The following is a 24264-nucleotide window of genomic DNA, read 5'->3' on the forward strand; positions in this document are numbered from 1 at the left end:
TGGTCCTCCTCCTCCTCCTCCTCCTCCTGCTCGTCCTCCTGAGGTGGTGGTGCAATGCCAGGTGGCAGTGCCTGAGTCCTGCGGATAGCCAGGTTGTGCAGCATGCAGCACACGACGATGAACTGGGAGACTCTATCCGGCGAATACTGAAGAGATCCTCCGGAACGATCCAGGCAGCGGAACCGTTGCTTGAGGACGCCTATCGTTTGCTCGATGATGTTCCTTGTGGCTTGATGGCTTTCGTTGTATGCCTCCTCCGCTGGGGTCCTGGGCGCGCGGAGCGGGGTCATGAGCCATGTACACAAAGGGTAGCCCTTGTCCCTGATAAGCCATCCCCTTGGTGGAGGCTGTGCCTCGAACATCTCAGCCACAGTAGTCTGGCGCAGGATAAATGCATCGTGGCTGCTTCCTGGGAAGCGGGCATTGACAGCTAGGATGCGCTGCCTGTGGTCACACACCAGCTGTACATTTAGGGAATGGTAGCCCTTCCGGTTGCGGTAATCCTCGGCATTGTGGATAGGTGCCCGCATAGCCACATGCGTGCAGTCAATGGCGCCCTGCACCATGGGGAAGCCCGCGATCCTGCCAAATCCGACTGCACGCTGCTCCTGCCTCTGTCGGGTCATGGGGAAGGAGATGAATTGGTGTCTCCTCGCGTAAAGTGCATCGGTGACCTGCCGGATGCAGCGATGCGCGGCGAACTGGGAGATGTTCGCTATGTCCGCAGCAGCGGCTTGGAAGGAGCCGCTTGCATAAAAGTTCAGAGCCACCGTGACCTTCACTTCCACCAAGAGAGACGTCCTGCACATCAGCTGTGGACGCAGATCTGTGTGAAGCAGCTGGCAGATCTCTGCAACCGCCTCCCTTCTGAAGCGCAGCCTCTTCACACAATGCGCCGCAGTCATGGTGAGATAGGACACCTGCTGCCGGTATTGCCTGAGTGGGTAAGGCCTACGTTGCCGACGCCTGATGGCCCCTCTGCGTCTAGGCATGGCTGGCCCTCTCTCACAGCGTCTGCGAGCCCTTCGCACATAATGCTGCAACTGAGGGTTGGCCCCCCATACAGCCCCCATAATAAAGTTGAGAACAGATAAATCACAATGAATCAAATGTCAAAGCACTGGCCAGAAGCCAAAAATACCTCTCCTATGTTGTCCCAAATCTGTAACCTCTGTCCCTTGGTCTCTGTCCAGAAATCCAAAGCAGTAAAGTCATTGCAGCAAAATGGCTGGGCTTTATAGGTCAGTGTAAGTGCCCTTTAATTTGCGCTCCCCGAGGCCCACAGGGCCTCTTTTGCGTTCCACCTCACAGTTCTTAGCAGTGCCACGCCCACATTGGGCGGGCGCCACTGAATTTCCGGTTTGGGGCGCACAAACAGCGTTGCGCGACGATATGACGTCATAAGCTGCGCGCGCACCTGAGCGGGCGCAAACACTTTGCGCCGGCGCTAAATGTCAACTGAATTTGGGCGTCGGCGCAGATCGGACTGCGTTCAGGCGCTAAGTGTCTAGCGCCGGAAATATAGCCCTTTTATGGTGTTAGCGGCTGGCGCAACCCACTGAATTTCTAGGCCTAGGTTTTGCGGAAGTCTTTTAAGGAATGGAAGTAGCAAAGAAGAGAGTTATGGGAGGGAGGTACACGTTATAATACAATCACAATGATGGCTGGTCCAAAAACAAAACAACACAGCACCCAAGTGACTACCCTTGTGACTACTTGTGCTTTATCTTCCTCTTACGCGTGCTCCTACGCGGTGCTTCCCCTGTGGCTTCAGCAGATGTGGAGGCCCCTTGCTCACTCTCTTGCTGCTCCTGTCTCGACGCCTTTGGTGGGCATCCTCCGGGGTGGCGAACCTGTGCGGGCTCGCCAACAGTCTGCTGCTCCTACGACTGTGCAGGAGCTGAGACGCCCATCTCATTTGGGTGAGGACTCTGATGGGGCTCTGACAGAGGGCTTTGCTGTGGCATAGTCGTGTGAGTGCTTGGAGAGGAGCCCCCACTTCCTTGTTGTCAGCCCCACTTCAGAGGTAGCAAGTGGCTTGACAGCACCTTGCTGCACTGCAGGGGGGCCATGAGGACCCACTTCTGCACTGGAAGTCCTACTCCAGAGGACTTGCATGAAGGTCTGCTTTGTTTGCCCAATAGCTGACCATCGCTCCTCAAGAGATGTCATTCTATTCTGAACAATGACCATGTTTTCAATACCCTTGCGACTAAGCTCCTCCATGGACCATGGAAGGCGTGAGTGTAGTGAATGCATAGCATAGATGCTTAGAAGGATACAAAGGACCCTCCCTGTGTGTTGTAAGTAGTTGTTGTCATGGCATCACAGTGATAGGAAGTGTGAGGACTGCATGGTCGAATAGTTAAGTTAGTGTGACCATAGAGAGAGAGGGAATGGCTAAGGGTGCAGGGATGTGGAGGAAGAGGTTGGCAAAGCAAAGTGCTGGTGAGGAGAGGCGATGGGGATCAGACTGAGGGTGATGGGAAAGTCATACTCACTTTTCTGATGCGGAGAAGGTCATGAAACCTCTTCCTGCATTGCAGCCAGGTTCTGCGGCTCATTGAAATGGAGTTGACAACCTGGGCCACTTGTAGCCACACAGCTTTTGTCTGCTGGGGTGGCATTTTTCTCCCTGAGGAAGGGAACAGCACCTCCTTATTACAGCTGGCTCCATACACCAGAGCTTGGAGGGAGGGCTCATCAAACCGAGGAGCAGAATTTTGCTTGATCGTTGACATTTTCCACAATTCAACTGCTTCATATAAATTGCAGAACCTTTGCAGTCTCCAGAAGAATCAAGGCTGCTTGCAAGCCTTAAATCCAACAGCATTGATGATGTCATCGGAGGCGACTTTCTGTATGAAAAGACTCATTGGGCCAGTGGTTCCCACATGCAGGAAATCAATTGGCCAATTAGGGGAAAATCGCACTTTTTCAACACTTCACTTCGGAGTCAGGGTCCTGACACAATTTCCAGCTGACACGCCCCAGCCCGCCCACAATGGCAAAATCGAGCCCAATAGGTGAGCAGAACTTGAGCGCGACAGGATTAAGGCAGTGCAATTTTGGACAAGTTGTATTTCTGGAATCCATTCGAGAAGTTGAGTCTTGAGGTAACAAAAGCATGTCTAAGAGTTTGAGGGGTGCTGTTTGAGTGATAGATACGAGGTATGGCTTGAAGCTCAGCTTTTGGGTTGCTAGTTCAATATAAGTCATCAGTCAGGGAGGGAAATGGAGTTGGGTGCAAGGGGATGGAGTTTTTGGCAGGCACTGAAGAAGACAATGGGCGAAAAATTCGGGGGCTTTACATCGCCCATTACCGTCAAAAAATGGTGAAAGATGGTGCTGGTGGCGGGTCCCATGGCGTCCTCCATTTTTGTCGCCCCGGTAGTGCTGGCGTTCTTGAGTAGCACCCCGGAAAAGAAAATGGCTGATTGGTGATGTCTGTCGGCGTGTAACGCCAACTTAACGTCACCATGGCCAACTTCAACCCTAGCACTGAGTTCAGCGACGTGTCATTACCACGCCAGGGAACCTACCGTGCAAAGAGACTGTCAGTACCTTTTAAAGAGACACACACATCTTTGAGGTAAGTTTGCATTTAAGCTTTTGGACGCTTTTAAAATTTTATTGAAGTAGTGGCTTTCTGCAATAGATGTTAAAAGTTTTTTAAGTGTGTAGGGAGTGCTGCTGGATCCTTGCAAGGCCTCAGATGGTAAAGGAAGGCCTCTGCGAAGACAGAAAATGCTGCAAATACTCAACAGGTCAGGCAACATCCGTGGAGCGAGAAACAGAGTTCACATCTCAGGTCGAGATGCTGCCTGACTAGTGGTCTGAGGTCATTAAGCTTCTTTAGGCACTGGAGCCAGATGGTGGGGGTGTCACTGCTGGCAGTGACAACCTCGGTGATCTGGTCCCACATCGTTCTTTCCGTTGGGCCTTGTGCACAGAGGACCTCTATTGCAGTGTTGACCCCCTGCACAAAGCTGGAGTGCTGCGCGCGAGACCCTGGGTGCCCCTTCCCTGGCTTGCTGATCCATTTGTGTTAGTGCTGAAGAACTTTTCTCATTTTTTGAGATTCGGAAGGGAATTCAGCTTTAAGTGCTGAAGAATCCCATTTGGGACTTTTTAATGGTAATTTTTTATATTGCAAGACAGTAAGGGCTGAACGGTGCAATTTTCACTGCACTTTAATTTTTATCAGTTCTGAATGCATTGCCCCTTTAATTCACAGCTCCTTCAATTGTCCACAATGCCTTGCAAACTCCACAGCCTCGCTCCCACAGGCTGTAAGAAGCTGCAACACCAACTGTGGACAGGAACTTCAGGTCGGAGGCCTCCATTGACGCCACCAGGAGGGCGTTGCACGGTAAGTTAGTGCTGCGCTCCACATCGCCAACCCACAGCGCTGTGGCCATTTTCAGCAGGCATTAACTTGAGTTGTCGGTGACAGCGGCAATTCTCATGGTGCACACAAATTTTCCCCCCAATGTTTTCTGGTGATCAAGATGTAAGATAAGCAGTCTGATAAAACAAAGGTGGTTGTGGAATGGAGGGTAATGGCGGAGACATAGAGCTTCAGCAGAAAAGGTAAATAAGAATCTTCATTTATATACTTTTTAACACAATGATTCCAAATGGTACTCTTGGTTCTGAAAAAAATACCAGGAAAGCCCGCTTTGCACCAATGTCAATCAAATTCTAATGAAATTGTGGAAATGAGCAGCTTTCAGATGTGTGATTTGTGAGAATGTGATATTGCTGGCAGCAATGAGAAACTAACAGTCAATCAGAAGTCACCTATAATAACGATCTGTTTGATGCTTGGCGAGCCCTTACCCATTATAAATGTCAAGAAGTTTGATAAGCCAGCTGTGGGCTACACACTTGTAGGAAATGTCAACAGAACGAGAGCTGGTTTACCTGTGGGTCCTGCAAGTGCTGCCTGGGGATTTGTGTCGTGCGTCTCCAATGTCCTCCACACCCCCGGAGCAATTGTTTCCTCTTTCTCCTAAATTGGTTAATTTCCTTATTTTGTGTGTGGGAATCCCAAACACAAAAGAACAAGACTTTGGGATATTTGGGATAATCAGGATTTCCAAACGAGTACGGCTTAGATAAATGAGATTTCACTGCCTAACTGCAACATAGGGTGTCAGTCTTCCAATCTGCGAAAATGATCATTGTCTAAATCCTGCTTATTTTATTTAATACTGAAGAAGCACTTTAATTAGAATAAACAAGTGACCTAAATAGCATTTTGCCAAAACTGGCACATTAAAAAGAGTTGATGCATTAGAAAGCTAGACTTCTGAGTGCTGTGGTTAAAGCGATTTACAAAGTTGGAAAACATCTTAATGAGAAACAATTTTCAATGAGCCAATTCATGAAGAAAAAATCAGTCAAAAATTTTCAAGCCAATATTGGTAACTGGGTCTGATTTAAATAAAATCATTGGGTAACTCACATTTGCATCCATGTTGCATAAAATATACCACAAGTGTATGATTATTCTGCTATGGATCAGACTATAGAAGACAGAATGGGTTAGACGCTGCACAGTTAAGTACTCATTTTCCCCAATGGCATGATGCCCAATGTACCAGCCAGTCCCAGAGCTGAGGAAAGTCGGAATCATCTCACTTGATAGATGCATTTTTGCTAATATTTGTCGTCTAATCTTTTCACACCTGGCTTGCTTTTACTTTTTAATCTATGTTCTATATATATACATATATATCTTATAAACACATTTTGAAACTCTTGCTTTTTTACTTTAAAAAATTGAGAAATTCACAGGTGGGTTTTGTTAAAAGATCCTTTCCCCTCATTAGCTTAATCTGCCTTAAACGTGCAGCATATTAAACAGAAAAAGCAAAAGGTTTAATGCCAAGGATTACAGCTGTTTTACTCAATGTATTAACAATTCCAGATTGGTGCAGTACAAGCACAATTCCAGTGCACCAAGTCATGCTGGGATGCTGCTATTACATCACTGTAGAATAAACCCAGTATTTACGATCAATAAAGTATAAACCTGGCTATGAATAGTGGACTTAATGTGAAACATCTCGCTATGACTACCTTTGTACTTTAATGACTAAATACTGATGTGGAAAAAAGTCAACATTTTGAAGCCAACGTTGATACTTACCGGGTTCTCCATTCCTGCCCCTTCTACCTCGCTTTCCTGGAGGGCCTACAACAAGACAAAGCTTATTTTAGTTATTGTTCACTAGATGTACATACTTAACAGACAATAAGAAAAAAAGCAATCCTGTACTACTGTTTTCCATCAGTGAATATATTTTTATGACACTCTCCACACAGGTAAGAGGACAGTAAGCACTTTAACAGCCTTAGATCTTGGGTGCAATGTGGCCATGGAAGTTGCATTTCCATAAGTTTAGGGTCACTAATACAGAAGTGTCTCATCAGAAAGTCCTGAAGAATTACAATTTAGCTTTGCTCATGGATTTAGTTACGTATTATCATTAAGTATTGGGAGAAACAAAATCCCTTCTCAGGTACCCCAATTTCTAAAATTTAAATTGTTGCATCGACTTTGCCTCACTCCCCTCAGAACAAAATTAGTATTTGCAAACGATTGTAAAATAATAACATTGTAGTAAGAATGTGAGAAAGTTTGGAATGAGAAGAAGTAACTTTGGTCCACACACCTTGCAACACACTGCAGGGAAACTTCCATTATCTATTTTATGGAAGGAACCCTGCCCCCTTTCCCAGAAGGATAATGGAAATTGGTAGATAATGGATAGTCCTCAAATGTTGGTCCTAAACATATAGTACAGCATTACCCTAGGCACAGGAATGAAGACAAGTAAAAACCAAATAATAAAAGAAACATTATGTTGTTTTATTCTCCAAGAAAAGAAGTTGAAATACAAATAAGAGAAGTGGGGCAATGTCCCACACAAGGCTGTTGGAATTCTGGTGGACAATTGGCATGGCAGCTAATAGGAAGTTCCACTGATGCATTATTTACACTGCCATGAATTCGCCCAGCAGGATAATAAAGTAAAATTTAAAAAAACAACAACTTGTATTTATATAGCGTCTTTAACATGGTAACAGGCTGATAAATCCCCAGGGCCTGATAAGCTACATCCTAGGGTATTTAAGGAAGTGGCCCTAGAAATAGTAGATGCATTGCTGGTCATCTTCCAAAATTCTATAGACTCTGGAACAGTTCCCATGGATTGGAGGATAGCTAATGTAACCCCGCTATTTAAAAAAGGTGGAAGAGAGAAAACGGGGAATTATAGACCGGTAAGTCTGACATCGGTAGTGGGGAAAATGCTAGAGTCCATTATAAAAGATGTAATAACAGAGCACTTGGAAAACAGTGACAGGATCGGACAAAGTCAACATGGATTTACAAAAGGTAAATCATGCTTGACTAATCTACTGGAATTTTTTGAGGATGTAACTGGTAGAATAGATAAGGGAGAACCAGTGGATGTGGTGCATTTGGACTTTCAGAAGGCTTTCAATAAGGTCCCACATAAGAGATTAGTGTGCAAAGTTAAAGCACATGGGATTGGGGATAAGGTACTGTCTTGGATAGAGAACTGGTTGGCAGACAGGAAGCAAAAGTTGGAATAAACAGGTCTTTTTCCAAGTGGCAGGCAGTGACTCGATGCTAGGACCCCAGCTATTCACAATACATATATAAATGATCTAGACGAGGGAACTAGATGTAAAATCTCGAAGTTTGCAGATGACACAAAGCTAGGTGGGCGTGTGTGCTATGAGGAGGATGCAGAGAAACTCCAGTATGATTTGGACAGGTTGGGTGATTGGGCAGATGCATGGCAAATGCAGTATAATGTGGATAAATGCGAGGTTATCCACTTCGGTGGCAAAAACAGGAAGAGAGTTTATTATCTGAACGGCAATAGATTGGGAGAAGGGGAAATGCAACGAGACCTTGGTGTCCTTGTGCACCAGTCGCTGAAGGTAAGCATGCAGGTGCAGCAGGCGGTTAAGAAGGCAAATGGTATGTTGGCCTTCATTGCGAGAGGATTCGAGTACAGGAGCAAGGGTGTCATGCTGCACTTGTACAGGGCCTTGGTGAGACCACACCTTGAGTATTGTGTGCAGTTTTGGTCACCTTATCTGAGGAAGGATGTTCTTGCCATGGAGAGAGTGCAGCGAAGATTCACCAGACTGATACCTGGGATGGCAGGAATGACGTATGAGGAGAGATTGGGTCGATTAGGCTTATATTCGCTAGAGTTTAGAAGAATGAGAGGGGATCTCATTGAAACTTATAAAATTCTAACAGGACTAGACAGACTAGATGCAGGAAGGATGTTCCCGATGGCGGGGGAGTCCAGAACCAGGGGTCACAGTCTAAGGATAAGGGGTAAGCCATTTAGGACTGAGATGAGGAGGAATTTCTTCACCCAGAGAGTGGTGAACCTGTGGAATTCTCTACCACACAAGGCAGTTGAGGCCAATTCATTAAATATATTCAAGAAGGAGTTAGATATATTTCTTAAGGCTAAAGGGATCAAGGGATATGGGGAGAAAGCAGGGACAGGGTACTGAATTTGGATGATCAGCCATGATCTCATTAAATGGCGGAACAGGCTCGAGGGGCCGAATAGCCTACTCCTGCTCCTATCTTCTATGTTTCTATGATTCTATGTAAAACGTTCCAAGGCGCTTCACAGGAGCATTATAAAACAAAGTCTGACACCGAGCCACATAAAGAGATTATTAGGGCAGATGACCAAATGCTTGATGAAAAAGGTAGGTTTTTAAGAGTGTCTTAAAGGAGGAAAGAGAGGTAGAGAGGCGGAGAGATTTAGGGAGGGAATTCCAGAGCATAGGGCCTTGGCAGCTGAAGGCACGGCCACCGATGGTTGAGCGACTAAAATCTGGGATGTTCAAGAGGCCACAATTAAAGGAGCTCAGATATCTCGGAGGGTTGTGGGGCTGGAGGAGATTACAGGGATAGGGAGGAGTGAGGCCATGGAGGGATTTGAAAACAAGGATGAAAATTTTAAAATCGAGGCATTGTTTAGGGGAGCCAATGTAGGTCAGCATGCACAGGGATGATGGGGTGAACGGGACTTAGTGCGAGTTAGGATACAGGCAGTAGAGTTTTAGATGACCTCAATTTTACAGAGGGTAGAACGTGGCCAGCCAGGAGTGCGTTGAAATGAGTGGACTTCAATAATAAAATGAAGGGTGTAAATTAAAGGACTGGCAACAGGAAGATAAGGGAAATCAATGTATGGTTAATGTGTGGTATGAGGAAGAGGGATTCCATTTGTTGGGCATTGACTCCTATTCTGGGACAGATGGGCACTATTCTGCAAGGACAGGCTACATCTGAACAGGCTGGGTGCTAATGTACTGGTAAAATGGGGTTAAATAGGGAAGAGAAAGGTATTTAAACTAAGAAGAGGGTGGGCTAGGAAAAATCAACTAAGATCAACTAATAGAGAAGAGGAAATAGATCAGGATAATATTCAAGGGGAAAACAATTTAGCAGGAGAGATATGGAGTAGAGAAATTAAATCAAATTGTCTAAAGATAAATGGGGAAAAGTCTGAAATAAAGGTAGGGGACAGCTTAGACAAAAATATGATGGGAAAAGGAGTAAATAAATGCAAAAAAAGTTCAAGTGTATGTATTGCAATGCACAGAGTGGGGGAAATATACTGGGGGATGTGGAAGCAATTATTTTACAGGAAGATCTAGACTTAACAGCATTAACAGAAACCTGCCTGCAAATTAGATATGAATGAAAAAGAAACATATTGGGATTATAGTATATTTAGGAGGGATAGTAAAGATAAGAAAGGAGGCAGAGTGGCAATATTGACAACAGAAAGAATACACACAGTAGAGAAAGTTTGAAGAGGTACAGACAGAGGCAATATGGTTGGAGCTAAAAAATAAAAAATGGCTTGATACATTAGTAGGGGTCTATTACAAACCTCTAATGTGTTGAAGAGGAAATGTGCAGTCAGATTAGGGAGAGGAGGAGGAATAACAAAATTATTGTTCTGAGAGATTTTAGTTATCTACTTATTGATTGTAACAGAGGGAGTAAATGGAGAAAAGGGAATGGAATTTCTAAAATGTGTACAAAACTCCTTCCTCAAGCAGTATGTTAGTAGGCCTACAAGGGTGGAGGCGTTGCTAGATATGGTTATGAGTAATGAAATAGATGAAGTAGATGGGCTAAATGTGGGTGAGAAACTTAGGCCCCACTGACCGACTCCACAATATGATCAGGTTTAAGATCCAACGCGAATCATGGAATCTTACAGCAGAGAAGGGGGCCATTCTTTGAAAGAGCTGTTCAATCCCACGCCCCAGCTTTTTCCCCATAAGCCTTAAAATTAGTCCTCTTCAACTGAAAAGAGGAAAAGTCAGTACAAAAACTAGAACACCAGATTGGATTAGCGCAGATTTTAGAAAGATGAGGAATGAGCTAGCTGAGGTGAAGTGGAAGGAGAAATTGGTACACAGGACTGTAAAGCAACATCAGGGTGTTTTAACAAAAAGCAACTGCAAAGATACAGAATAAACATATTCCATTAGAAAGTAAGGAAACTACTAATAGTTTTAGGATGCCTTGGATAAATAAAGAGATTAGGAGCCAATTTTAATTGAAGATGAGAATCTATGAGGACTATAATAATAATGATGAAAAAAACAGAAGGAGAATACAAAAATAAAAGGTTAAGAGCAGGATAAAGAAAGCTAATGGAGTAAAAACATCAAATGAACAGGGCGAGGTGGGACCACTGAAAGGAGAGGGTTGTTGTTATGTTCATTAATAACTAGACATTCTTATTATGAACACAGCTAGCTTCTAGCTAGTCATTTATTCAGTACACGTTCTCTAGGTACAGTATCTGTAGAGATGCAGCATGTGTGCTCCTGTGTGCAGGCTGCCATCTTGACTGTTGCCTTGTGGGTAGCCTAGTGCCTCATGGGTAATGTAGTCTTAATATATATATACAGCTAGGTAGTGTAGTCTTATACATACAGCTATATACAGCTCTACGGCTCCACCTAGTGTCCAGTATAGAATGACATGTTATTGATCGTTACATCCCCCTTTCTTTGAGGTTTAACAAAATCAATATCAATCAACTTTCAAGAAAACAATAAAGATGATATCAGTAACACTTTTGTTAGTGCTCTATAAACATAAACATTTTCAAAACAGTCAACACATTTTCAAAGCTTTACATTGTACTCAAAGATTAAGTCTATCAGGCTCTTTTACTTCACGTGTGGATCTTCTCAACACGGGTAAGTCTGATGTGTCTTCATGAGATTGTTCTGGCAGTGAATGACAAGATGCAGTTGCGGCATTGTCATCAATCTGCTCTTGTATAGATCGAGGTCTCCTTGCGATCTTTGCTTGGAGAGGGTTTCAGTGTTTCCTTCACTCTTCATGCCATAACTCTCAATGTAGTCAATGCACTCTCGAAAAACTGCTGGCAGCTGGATCCCATCATACAGCATAGTCCTCTCAGCAGCCTCAGCTAATGGAACACCAAAGATTGGCCTGAGGGAAGAAGGAATATCCACCGGAACTGCTTCCTGCTCTGGTGCAGGCTTCTTCTTTTTCTTTTTCTCTTTCCACTGCTTAACAACATCTGCTGCGGTTATATCTTTGGACTTTTTCTCCTTGTGTTTTTCCTCTTTGTGCTTTTCTTCCTTTGGCTTCTCTTTGACATTAAAGTCTTCTTCTTTCTTCTTGGAGAAACTAGGCTTTTTGAAGACATGGATACCCTTTGGCCTTTTCATCCTTGATGGGCTCTCTGCTTCATCACCTGAGTCATCTGGTCTGCTTATGGCACAGTTTATACGGTAGACTCTCTTGACCAGTTCTAAGTCTTCACAAGCTTTGTCACCTAGTATCGAATCAAGTCTTTCAGCCACAACAGAAATCATGAGATGATGCACTTTGTCTTTGACTGTCACTTTAAGTCTACATACACCTAAGCTATCTATTTTCTGTCCATTATAGCTCTTCAGTAGTACTGACTTTTTCTGTATTTTGGGCTTTTCTTTCATATTTTTTATGTCACTCATACTGATTAAGTTTGCTTTTGCCCCAGTGTCCAGTTTCAATGTAACTAATGCTCCATTTACCTGCAGTGGGATCATCCATTTGTCCTCTTTTACTGCATTAACTTTATGTTCAGCATTGTCCATTTCTGAGGGCTGCACATTTTCTGTATCCTTTTTGATATTGTCACATGACACCATTCCTACAAAAAATGTCTCACTTAAATCAGTGTTCTCAATCACATTAACTTGTTGCCCTTTCGTTGTTTTCACTTTTGAAAAGCATTGTTTGGCAAAGTGATTCTTTCCATTACACTTTGTGAACATTTTTCCAAACGCTAGGCATTGTCTTAACTGGTGTTTGTAACCACAGCGTTTACAATTAAAAATGTCATCCTCCGATTGCTTTTCATTTCTGTTCTGCCCACGTTTCTTCCCCTTGTAGGACACAGCACCGACAGCAGCATTTTCACTCATTACAATTGCATCATTATTGATTTCACTGAAAGTCTTCGCGTGCTTTCGAGCTAGCTCGCTGGCTTGGCATGTTTTCACCGCATTTTCCAAATTTAGTTCGGTTTCTCTCAACAGACGTTCCCTGACTTTTTTATCATGAATACCAAACACAATCTGGTCACAAATCATGGATGATTTCAGCTCAGAGAAATTACATGTCTGTGCTTTCAGTTTCAGATCAGTTATAAAGCTATCAAAAGTCTCATTTTGTTGCTGTGTCCGAGAACGGAAGATGTATCTTTCATATGTCTCATTCTTTTTGGGAGAGCAATGTGCATCAAATTTTTTTAGCGCATCTTCTAATTTTTCTCTGTTCTCTGCTGGATTAAATACAAATGTATTAAATACCTCTATCACCTGTGGGCCTGCAACCGTAAGCAGCAACGCTACATCCCTTGCGTCTGGCTTCGTACCGAATCCGATGGCTGCAATGCAGAGTTCGAATTGCTGTTTAAAAGTCTGCCAATTGTAGTCGATTTTTTCTGTGAGATTCAAATGCTCTGGTGGCTTCAAATTCTCCATGTCGCTTTTCACAATTTTCAGCAGATCTTCACCATCCTGGTACCATGTTATGTTCATTAATAACTAGACATTCTTATTATGAACACAGCTAGCTTCTAGCTAGTCATTTATTCAGTACACGTTCTCTAGGTACAGTATCTGTAGAGATGCAGCATGTGTGCTCCTGTGTGCAGGCTGCCATCTTGACTGTTGCCTTGTGGGTAGCCTAGTGCCTCATGGGTAATGTAGTCTTAATATATATACAGCTGGGTAGTTTAGTCTTATACATACATCTATATACAGCTCTACGGCTCCACCTAGTGTCCACTATAGAATGACATGTTATTGATCGTTACAGTCGTCAATTTGTAATTGCTCAATAAATGGTGGAAGTACTTTACATTAGTCTTTACTGAAGAGAAGGATATCGAAGAGGAGGTGAATCCTGAAGTGGTTGAAAGTGAGATGAACAATATTATGATGCATAAAAGGAAATTTTTTAGATAAGTTAGTTAAACCAAAAAAAGACTAAGAACATAAGAAATAGGAGCAGGCGTAGGCCATATGGCCCCTCGAGCCTGCTCCGCCATTCAATAAGATCATAGCTGATCATCGACCTCAACTCCACTTTCCCGCCTGATCTTCATATCCCTCAATTCCCCATGAGTCCAAAAATCTATCTATCTCAGCCTTGAATATAATCAACGATTCAGAATCCACAGCCCTCTGGGGTAGAGAATTCCAAAGACTTACAACCCTCTGAGTGAAGAAATTCCTCCTCAGTCTCCTGAGACTATGTCCCATAGTTCTAGACTCTCCAGCCAGGGAAACAACCTCTCAGCATCTACCCTGTCAATCCTCCTCAGAATCTTGTATGTTTCAATGAAATCAGCTCTGATTCTTCTAAACTCCAGAGAGTATAGGCCCAATCTACACAATTTGGGGGTAATCATGGGGGACTTTAATCTACATACAGGAAACTTTCGTTTATCTGGAGGTTAAATGTCCAGAAAGCTCTATCTACCGGCAAAATTCAGGAGTCGGTTCAGATAATTTTTTTTCTTTTCGTTGCTTCTTTTCTCCAGTCCTGGCTCTGCAAGCATCTCTGTAGCTAAGCAACAGCTTCAGCTAGACGCTTGCAAGCTGTGCTGACTGTTTTGAAGCTGTTGCTAAGCAACAGGATTTGTTGCTTCACACGGAGCTCTGAGCTCCGTAGGTTTTAACATTAGTGCTGGTTTCTACGGCAGTTTTGATCTAACGGCACCAGCTCAGTCCCGTCGGTGCCGGATTCCAGAAAGTTTCCTGTATTGACTGGGCAAATCAAATTACCACTAATGGTGTAGAGGATGAATTCTTGGAATGCATACAAGATGGTTTCCTGGATCAGTATGTGGAGGAACCAACCAGGGAACAGGCTATTCTGGATCTGGTACTGTATAATGAGAAAGGGCTAATCAATAATCTTGTGGTAAAGGGGCCTTTAGGGACAAGTGACCATAATATGATTGAATTTTATATTAAGTTTGAGAGTGATGTAGTCCAATCTGAAACTAAGGTCTTCAATCTAAACAGAGGAAACTACAAGGGTATGAGGGACAAGGGCAGCACGGTGGCATAGTGGTTAGCACTGTTGCCTCACAGCGCCAGGGACCCGGGTTCGAATCCGGCCTCGGGTGACTGTCTGTGTGGAGTTTGCACATTCTCCCCGTGTTTGCGTGGGTTTTCTCCGGGTGCTCCGGTTTCCTCCCACAGTCCAAAGGTGTGCGGGTTAGGTTGATTGGCTATGATAAATTGACCCTTAGTGTTAGGGGGATTAAATACATGGGGTTACGGGGATAGGGTGGGCTATGTAGGGGTTACGGGAATCGGGTGGGATATGTGTCGGTGCAGACTCGATGGGCCGAAATGGCCTCTATCTGCACTGTGGGGTTTCTGTGATTTCTGTGATTCTGTGAAGTTGGCCATGGTAGAAAGGGAGACTACACTAAAAGGTATGAAGGTGGACATACAATGGCTAACATTCAAGGCAATAATGCATAATTTGCAACAAACATATATTCCTCTAGGGCATAAAAGCTCAAAAGGAAAAGTGATCCAACCATGGCTAACAAAAGAAATTAAAGCTAGTATTAAGTCAAAGGAGGAAGCTTATAAAGTTGCCAGAAAAAGCGGTCAGCCTGAGGATTGGGATCTTTTTAGAAATCAGCAAAGGGGGACCAAGAAATTGATAAAGGGAAAATGGAATATGAGCACAAACTAGCGAAAAATATAAAAACGGATTGTAAAAGCTTCTATAGGTATGTGAAAAGGAAAAGACTGGCGAAGGTAAATGTAGGTCCTTTACAATCAGAGACGGGAGAATTTATAATGGGGAATGAGGAATTGGAAGAGAAATTAAATAAATACTTTGTTTCTGTCTTCATGGAGGAAGACAGAAAAAACCTCCCAGAAATACGAGTAAATCAAGGGTGTGGCGAGAATGAGGAACTTAAAGAAATTATTATTAGTAAAAAAACTGTACTAGCAAAATTAATGGGACTAAAAGTCGATAAATCTCAAGGACCAGATGACCTTCATCCTAGGGTTTTGAAAGAGGTGGCCATTCAGAAAGTGGACGCATTGGTTGTCATCTTCAAAAATTCTATAGATTCTGGAACGGTTCCTGCAGATTGGAGGATAGCAAATGTAACCCCGCTATTTAAGAAAGGAGGGAGAGAGAAAACGGGGAACTACAGATCTGTTAGTCTCACATCAGTAGTTGGGAAAATGCTTGAATCTATTATAAAGGATGCAATAACTGGGCACTTAGAAACTAGTAGTAAGATTGGGCAGAGTCAATATGGATTTATGAAAGGGAAGTCCTGTTTGACAAACCTATTGGAATTCTTTGAGGATGTAACTAGTGGAGTAGACAAAGGGGAACCGGTAGATGTGGTGTATTTGGATTTTCAGAAGGCTTTCGAAAAGGTTCCACACAAGAGGTTGGTGAACAAAATTAGGGCACATGGAATTGGGGGTAATATACTAGCATGTATTGAGAATTGGTTAAAAGACAGAAAACAAAGAGTAGGGATAAACGGGTCTTTTTCAGGATGGCAGGCTGTGACTAGTGGGGTACCGCAAGGATCGGTGCTTGGGCCCCAGCTATTCACAATCTATATCAATGATTTGGATGAGGGGACTAAATGTAACATTTCCAAATTTGCTGATGACACAAAGCTAGGTGGCAGTGTCAGTTGCGAAGAGGATGTGAAGAGGCTTCAGGGGGATCTCGACAGGCTCAGTGAGTGGGTGAGAACATGGCAGATGGATTATAATGTGGATAAATGTGAAGTTATCCACTTTGGTAGAAAAAACAGAAAGGCAGAGTATTTCCTAAATGGTGAAAGATTGGGAAATGCAGATGCTCAAAGTGACCTGGGTGTCCTTGTACATGAGTCACTGAATGTGAATGTGCAGGTGCAGCAAGCCATTAGGAAGGCAAATGGTATGCTGGCCTTCATTACAAGAGGATTTGACTACAAGACAGAAGCGTGTGCTCTCTTTATTTCCTGGCAAAACCTGATGGTGTGAGATAGTACTTTGGTCGCATCGCAAATTCATTATACTTGCCAGGATGAGCCATTTAAATTTTAAATGCCATCTGCCGGCTCTAGAGACACTCCATTTAAATTAGAATCTCTCTTTGCCAGCCCTGATGTCAGTAAAATACTGGCCTAACTACCAGCCAGGGTTGTAAAAGTGGTAATGTGGAAAATGTAACACATGATATCACTCTGTCTTTACCACCTTATTTGAACATGCCTGCTCTTATTTCGGTGGGTCCATCTGGCGTCAGGTAGAAGACTGGTACAGAAATTGGCAGGATCCAGCATCCCATCAATTTTTCACCCCACCCGCCTGGAAAACTGGTGCAATTCGGGTGGAAAATCCTGTCTGTTGAAACATTAGCCTTAGCCAGGCTGGAGATAGAGCGACATGGAATAAGCAAGCATTCTAAGGGCAGCTCCCAGTCAAATCTTGAACACTTGACTTGTAAGTTGCATGTTGTGGTTTTTGAGCTCCTAGGTCTGCTTATCATTCAAAATTGTTCTGCTTAGTTGGGAAGGGAAAAGAAACGGGCATCATTTGATTTGCCCTCTTGAACCACACTTCCTTTGGCTGATTACAGTGCACCATTGACAGCTGTCCTGGAGAAAACAACAGTACAGGGCAGAAGGAGAAGGTCACGAGCAAGTAGCACAATGTTGAGGGAGGAAACTAAAACTATCGGTGAGCATTGTTGACATGTGTATTGGTGCAGATGTGAGCTCTACTCCATGAGACAGTCATCTTGTATCTGTTTTCCGACATTTACCCTCCCCCACCGCCTCTATATTATTTGCACTAAACAGGACATATTTTCTGGCTTGTCCCATTTACACAATAATTGTGTCCAACACTGCCTGAACTTTTGGGGGAATAATTCAACTCATGGCCATCCGTTTTGCTGCTGATAAATGGGGGTGGTGTAGGGCGGCAGCAGTTGAATGTCTTGGGGGAATCATGGCCAACCCATTGACACCTAAGGTCCCCCCCACCAAAATGCCATGTTCAGATGGGCCTATAAATGGAGAGTGGTACGTCCAGTTGAAACACGTGTAGGGCTGTAATACTATGCAAATTGGGGCCCTACATCAGTTGTAAGATCCCGATGCAAAATGTAGGTACAAATGGGTGGAGCTTGCAGTGGCTCCTCAAAATTACTGTGGGTCATTACTGCTCGGGCTTGCCCCCCGCCGCCCCCCCCCCCCCACCTTGGTTTGTCTCCCCACCTCTAGGACCAACCCATGGGCCAGCTTGGGCTCGGTGCTGGCTGAAATTTGTCAGGCCCCCCCAACTGACGAGCTGCATCGGGATGCCCGTTTTTTTGCCCGAAGCTTGCTATTTCCATTCGAATAAGGCCCAATGCTGAAATTGGCTCAGAGGCAATTTACCGGCTTACTGAGCAGAGCATCCACCGTGGATGCTCCAGACAATAAAAACTGCCAGAGAAAAAGCGGAGGCCTCAAAAACTAAGCACAAATCTTACCGTACAAATTTACTAAGACTGGATTTTCATTCAGGTGCGGGTTGGTGTCATGTAATCCGCATTTTGTGTTATCCACGCGAATCTAAATGGATGTGGGAGATTGATGCAATTTTAACTTAATTGTCCAATTGATTTCCAACGTGTGGGAACCCTTGGCAAATGGGTTTCTCCTGACTGAAAGTTGCCTCCGATGACGTCATCATTGCTGCTGCATTTAAGGTCTACAGCAAGCCTTGCTTCTTCTGCAGACTGCCAAGCTTTTTGACTGTGGAGTGAAAGGGGACCTGGAGGCACCATGAGCAACGGGAGACCCAGTTCAGCTCCTAATTTTGATGAGGTGGCCTTGCAGGCTTTAGTAGATGGGGCTGCAGCCAACAGGGAGGTGCTCTTCCCTTCTACAGGGAGGAAGAGGCCTCCCAAGCAGACCAAGGCAGTGTGGATGCAGGTGGCTGAGGAGGTCAACTCCTTGGGAGTCACCCGCAGAACTTGGATTCAGTGCCACAAGACATTTCATGACCTTCTCCGCACTGGAAAAGTGAGTGTGATTTTCCCATCACCCTCAATCTGATCCCCATTGCCTTTCGTCACCAGCACTCAGCTTCAGCAATCTCTTCCTCCACAATCCACTTGACACTGACATCCATGCACCCTTACCCATTCCCTTGGGAAAAATTCATTGCCGCCCCATTTGGGGCGCCATTATTGGCCGTGCGCAAAGTTTAGCGCCTGGCGCTAATTATCACCTCCGATGGAAAACTTGGCTTTTATCGCCCCTGGAGGTGATTGGAGCGCTCAAGCGCTCCACACCTGTCTTAAGGCGCAAAGGCCAAGCAGCTGGCGAAGCAAGGAAGGGCAAATCAAAATGAACCTGCAAAGTGCTGCTCAGTACCCAAAACTCCTTCACACAGCGTTGACTCTCTCCAGAAGTCTCCCTCTCTCTCTCTCAGAATGCGTGGTGCAAAAATGTCACCAACAAGAAAAGGCAGGAAGCATTCGCCTTTAAATAGCGCTCCCCTAGTCCCTTTCTGACTGCAAAACGCTCCCCTCAACCTGTCGTTCCTCGCGGCAGGCGGTAAGGCAGGGGGCGCCACTCAATATCCGGACCGGGGCGCTACCGGGGCATTGCACACTCGACTGATGTCACGATCTGCCGGTGCAGGAGATCGTGGCGGTAGTGTTTAGCGCCGCCGCAAAATGTCTAGTTAATTTTGCATGCGGCGCAAATATCGCTGCGCCCGGGCGCTAGTTGCTTTGCGCCCCATTAGTGCCCTCTTAAGGTGCTAACGGGAGGCGCAAACAACTGAATTTTTCCCCACAGTGTCTTGCCACCTCACTCCATCTTTGTCTCCTTCTAAGTATCGATGCTATGGAATCTCTACACTCACTCCTTCATTCTCACTTTGTTGCAGCATTGCGCAGATGTCACTCACTACCTCTCGCGAAAGTCGGAGCCACCTTTGGCACTGCTGCTCAGACATGTTGAGGTAGCTGACCCTGTGTCTGTAGACCCTGTTTGGGGGGTATCTCCTGCGCCGACGGGCTTCCAAGCGCTGGCCCCTTTTGGCCTGTGTAGCTTCAGGTGGGTGAGCAGCAGCTTGGCACTCCTGTTGTTGCTGCTGCTGTTGGTGCTGCTGCTGTTCCTGGTTCTGCTGGTGTCGCGGCTGTTGCTCGAGCTCATCTAATGCCCAGAAGGGAAGGAAATAATTGGCTCCCATGCTTCTGGTATATGCCTCAGTTGAGGAAGTGCTCAGTGAGGGTGGCGAGAGGGGTTTCCCAGGAGATCACACTGGAGATGGGTGTCAGGCTCCAAACTGCCACAGCTGTGGTTATGCCTTCTAAAAGTTCCCCCAGACCTGAGACAACAAAGCCCTGCCACCTGCAAATCTCCTCTTTAATGGTTGACCTGCAGCTGACAGTCAGCGGTCCAATAGTGCTCCCGCCAGGTTTCACCATCGTGTTTCCCACCAGGCGTGTTTCACGTGGGAAAAGGGTTAAATTCGCAAGGGCCTTTCAAAATAGGATTATAGAGGCTATTTAGTGCTTGTTAAGGGCCTTAACGACCTATCCCGCCTGTTGGACGTGGGACGGAGTCGGGACCATTAGACACGACTGAGTTAAAGTTGCTCGGAGTCGGGAACCAGGCGGGGGGGGTCCCGTCCGCCAGTTTTAGCAATTTTAACCCCCCACACGCCTCCAATCACGCCTCCACGGCCCAATGAAAATCCTGGCCACCGTGTCTTAGCTGAGTGCCGACCGCAAGATATTCGTGGGGCACCAGTTGGCTCTTTATGCCCGTTTTAAACAAGCACCTGCCTGATGAAATGTTAATGAGACCTGGATGTTTAAAATCGACCGGCCCTCCCACGGCAACTTCCAGGTGAGCAGTCCAGTGCCTCTCCCCTGCTTTCCACCCAGGAGTAAAAATCCCTGCTATTGTATACATTCATGTGACAACCGGAAGATTCAAGGTGGAGTTCTAGTATCAGTCTTACAATATGTGAAGGAATGTCAGGTGTGTATCAATACAAAACCAGAAATTTAACTTGGGGGTAAGAGCAGAATACTGACCACATTGTAGCAAAGAGGTAGTTTAACTGCAGTCTAGTGGGAAGCAGGGGTAACACGTTTCCAACTGTTCCAATAAAGTACCTGGAACAACAGAAAACGCTGGAAAAACTCAGCAGGCCAGGCAACATCCGTGGGGAGAGCAACAGAGTCAACGTTTCAGGCCGAAACCCTTCATCAGAACTGAGAAAAAAAGGCAGGAAATGAAACAGATTAAAAGGCCAGTTTGGGGGCTGGGAAATGGGGGAGGGGATGAAAGTACAAAAGGGAAGGTCTGGGAGGTGAAGAGACATTAAGAGGTATTCAAGACGAGACGAGATGGTAATAGGACAGGTAAAAGAGACAAAAGATGGCTCTAGATGAAGTGTGAAATGCGCTGGCAGAATGAGAGACAGCTGCCATGTGGGAGAGAAAAAAAGGAAAAGGCACAAACCAAAGGTGTGGATAAAAAATATATAAAAATATAATAGGGGCCGAGGTTATGATCTGAAATTGTTGAACTCGATATTGAGTCCGGGAGGCTGTAAAGTGCCTAATCGGAAGATGAGGTGCTGTTCCTTGAGCTTACGCTGAGTTTCCGTGGAACAATGCAAGAGGCCGTGGACGGTGAGGTCTGAGTGGGAATGGAGCAGAGAATTAAAGTGACAGGCCACCGGAAGCTCGGGGTCACCCTTACGGACTGAACGGAGGTGTTCCGCAAAGCGGTCACCCAATCTGCATTTGGTCTCCCCAATGTAGAGGAGACCACATCGTGAGCAGCGAATACAGTATACTAGATTGCAAGAAGTACAAGTAAATCGCTGTTTCACCTGGAAGGGGTGTTTGGGGCCCTGGACAGTGGGAAGGGGGGAGGTATAAGGGCAGGTGTTGCATCTCCTGCGCTTGCAGGGGAAGGTGCCGGGCGAAGGGGCAGGGGTGTTGGGGGTGATAGAGGAGTGGACTAGGGTGTCTCGGAGGAGCGGTCCCTACGGAATACTGAAAGGGGAGGGGAGGGGAAGATGCGTTTGGTGGTGGGATCATGTTGGAGGTGGCGGAAATGGCGGAGGATGATCCGTTGAATGTCGAGGCTGGTGGGGTGAAAGGTGACGACAAGGGTAACCCTATCGTGGCTCCGGGAGGGAGGGGCAGGGGTGAGGGCAGAAGTGCGGGAGATGGAACGGACACGGTCGAGGGCCGTGTCAACCACAGTAGAGGGGAAACCTCGGTTGAGGAAAAAGGAAGTCTTGTCAGAAGCACTGGTGTGGAAGGTGGCATCGTCGGAGCAGATACGGCGGAGACAGAGAAACTGGGAGAATGGAATAGAGTCCTTACAGGAGGCGGGGTGGGAGGAAGTATAGTCCAGGTAGCTGTGGAAGTCAGTGGGCTTATAGTGAATGTTGGTCAATAACCTATCCCCAGAGATGGAGACGGAGAAGTCGAGGAAGGGAAAGGAAGAGTCGGAGATGGACCATGTGAAGGTGAGGGAAGGGTGGAAATTGGAGGCAAAGTGAATGAAATTGTCTAGTTCAGGGCGAGAGCAGGAAACGGCACCAATACAGTCATCAATGTACCGGAAAAAGAGGTGAGGGAGGGGACCCGAGTAGGACTGGAACAAAGAGTGTTCCACATATCCCACGAAAAGGCAGGCATAGCTAGGACCCATGCGGGTACCCATAGCAACACCTTTAATTTGGAGGAAATGAGTGGAGTCAAAGCAGAAGTTGTTCAATGTGAGAACAAGTTCAGCCAGGCGGAGGAGGGTGGTGGTGGATGGGGACTGGTTGGGCCTCTGTTCAAGGAAGAAGTGGAGCGCCCTCAGGCCGTCCTGGTGGGGGATGGAGGTGTAGAGAGATTGTACATCCATGGTGAAAAGGAGGCGGTTGGGGCCAGGAAACTGGAAACTGTTAAAGTGGCGGAGGGCATCAGAAGAGTCACGGATGTAGGTGGGAAGAGACTGGACAAGGGGAGAAAAGATAGAGTCGAGATAGGAAGAGATAAGTTCCGTGGGGCAAGAACAGGCTGAAACGATGGGTCTACCAGGGCAGTCCTGTTTGTGGATCTTGGGAAGGAGGTAGAAGCGGGCTGTGCGGGGTTGGGGAACTATGAGGTTGGTGGCCGTAGGGGAAGATCTCCAGTGGAGATGAGGTCAGTGACAGTCTTAGCAACAGTGGTTTGATGTTCGGTAGTTGGGTCATGGTCCAGGTGGAGGTAGGAGGAGGTGTCGGAGAGTTGGCGTTCAGTTTCTGCTAGGTAGAGGTCAGTTCGCCAAACAACAACAGCACCACCCTTGTCAACAGGTTTAATGACAATGTCGGGGTTGGATCTGAGAGAATGGAGTGCTGCAAGTTCAGAGGGAGTACCTGGAGACTTTTTTTATCTTAACTTTTAATGTGAGCAGTGGCCCATTGTCCTCTCTACCCATCTGAACCCACCTATGGAAGCTGGTGAGAAAAACCACGCGTGGAGCTCGGTTCTCCCTGGGCACGGTGAGAAGCAGCAGTGCAATCTGGGTCTGTTGACCCTATGTTGCTCTATACAAGTATGTTCCACCATTATATAACTGATCCCTGAAGCATTTTGTAAATCTCCTTTACTTCAAGAATTTTGAAGGTCTCTTTTTAAAGTCAAAATTGCATAAGGAACCATGTTGTAAGTGCAATAAAAGTTAACTAGTTGTTCTACAGGTGTCACTGCTGTAAAAAGAAATGAGGCATGGTAACCTGGCATTATTCTTGTTAAAGGAGAGCTGTGATGATGGAGGGCACACTCTGTTTTAATCTTTAAAGCAGGCACACTAGTTGACACTTGACCATTGCACTGTACTGAATCATCTAACTGTACCTAGCAGGAAGCGCAAAATAATAGTACCTTCCCAGAAGAAGGCATGAATCATTATTTAAAAGAAAAATAAAAGCAGACCAGTATACCTGCCTGCTTTATTTACTTCACAACTTTGCTGCATGGCCCAGTGTTGTGCTAAATTTTGTACCGTGAGGTGGTTTGATGGAGAGTTCCACTTGCAATTCCACACATGCTGAATTTTCCATGTGTCAGGGAGAGAGAAGAGTGATGGAACCATAGCTGCACTTGCACTCTTTACAATGGTCAGTAGGAAGGGGATGATACATGGCATGAATGGGGTAAAACAAGAAAACCAAAAATGAAGGAATCTTCTTTAAAAACCCTCTGGTAAAAATTAGAGCTGGCAGCCAAACAACCCTAAACAAACAAAATTAAACAACTTTTGTTTTTCCAAAAAATATATATATATTTGAAATAGAACAGTGAGAATGGTCGCTTTACCACTGATTACTGCGGATCTCCCTAACAAAATGTTACCTCTTGAACAACATAGAGATTGTATTCATGTATCTACAGTGGATTTTAATGTTCAAATAAAAACACTAAATCATTGTTAATTAGTTACCTCAGCATTTTAGACTGTACAGAGTGCATGCAACTTGGGCTGCCTAAGAGAATGAGGGAGAATTCAGCCTCACTGCCCGACCTCAATTTCCCTCCCCCTCCCCACCGGGATTCCCCCGAATGTGAAAGGCACG

At 45.4% G+C, this 24264-nt stretch overlaps 1 protein-coding gene across 1 annotated transcript in view; it reads right to left on the bottom strand.

Moving 5' to 3' along the window:
- The window catches only part of LOC147123076 (collagen alpha-1(XXV) chain-like), a 533163-nt gene that overhangs the window by 25903 nt on the left and 482996 nt on the right, over positions 1-24264 (bottom strand). Inside the window, exon 3 of the mRNA XM_086004060.1 lies at positions 6158-6202. Coding sequence (XP_085860186.1) covers positions 6158-6202 — 45 coding nt within the window. The remainder of the gene's footprint in view (positions 1-6157; positions 6203-24264) is intronic.

This window comes from Somniosus microcephalus, chromosome 2, assembly GCF_052327205.1.
Source record: "Somniosus microcephalus isolate GS21.2 chromosome 2, FLI_Smic_1.0, whole genome shotgun sequence".
Lineage (NCBI taxonomy): Eukaryota > Metazoa > Chordata > Chondrichthyes > Squaliformes > Somniosidae > Somniosus > Somniosus microcephalus.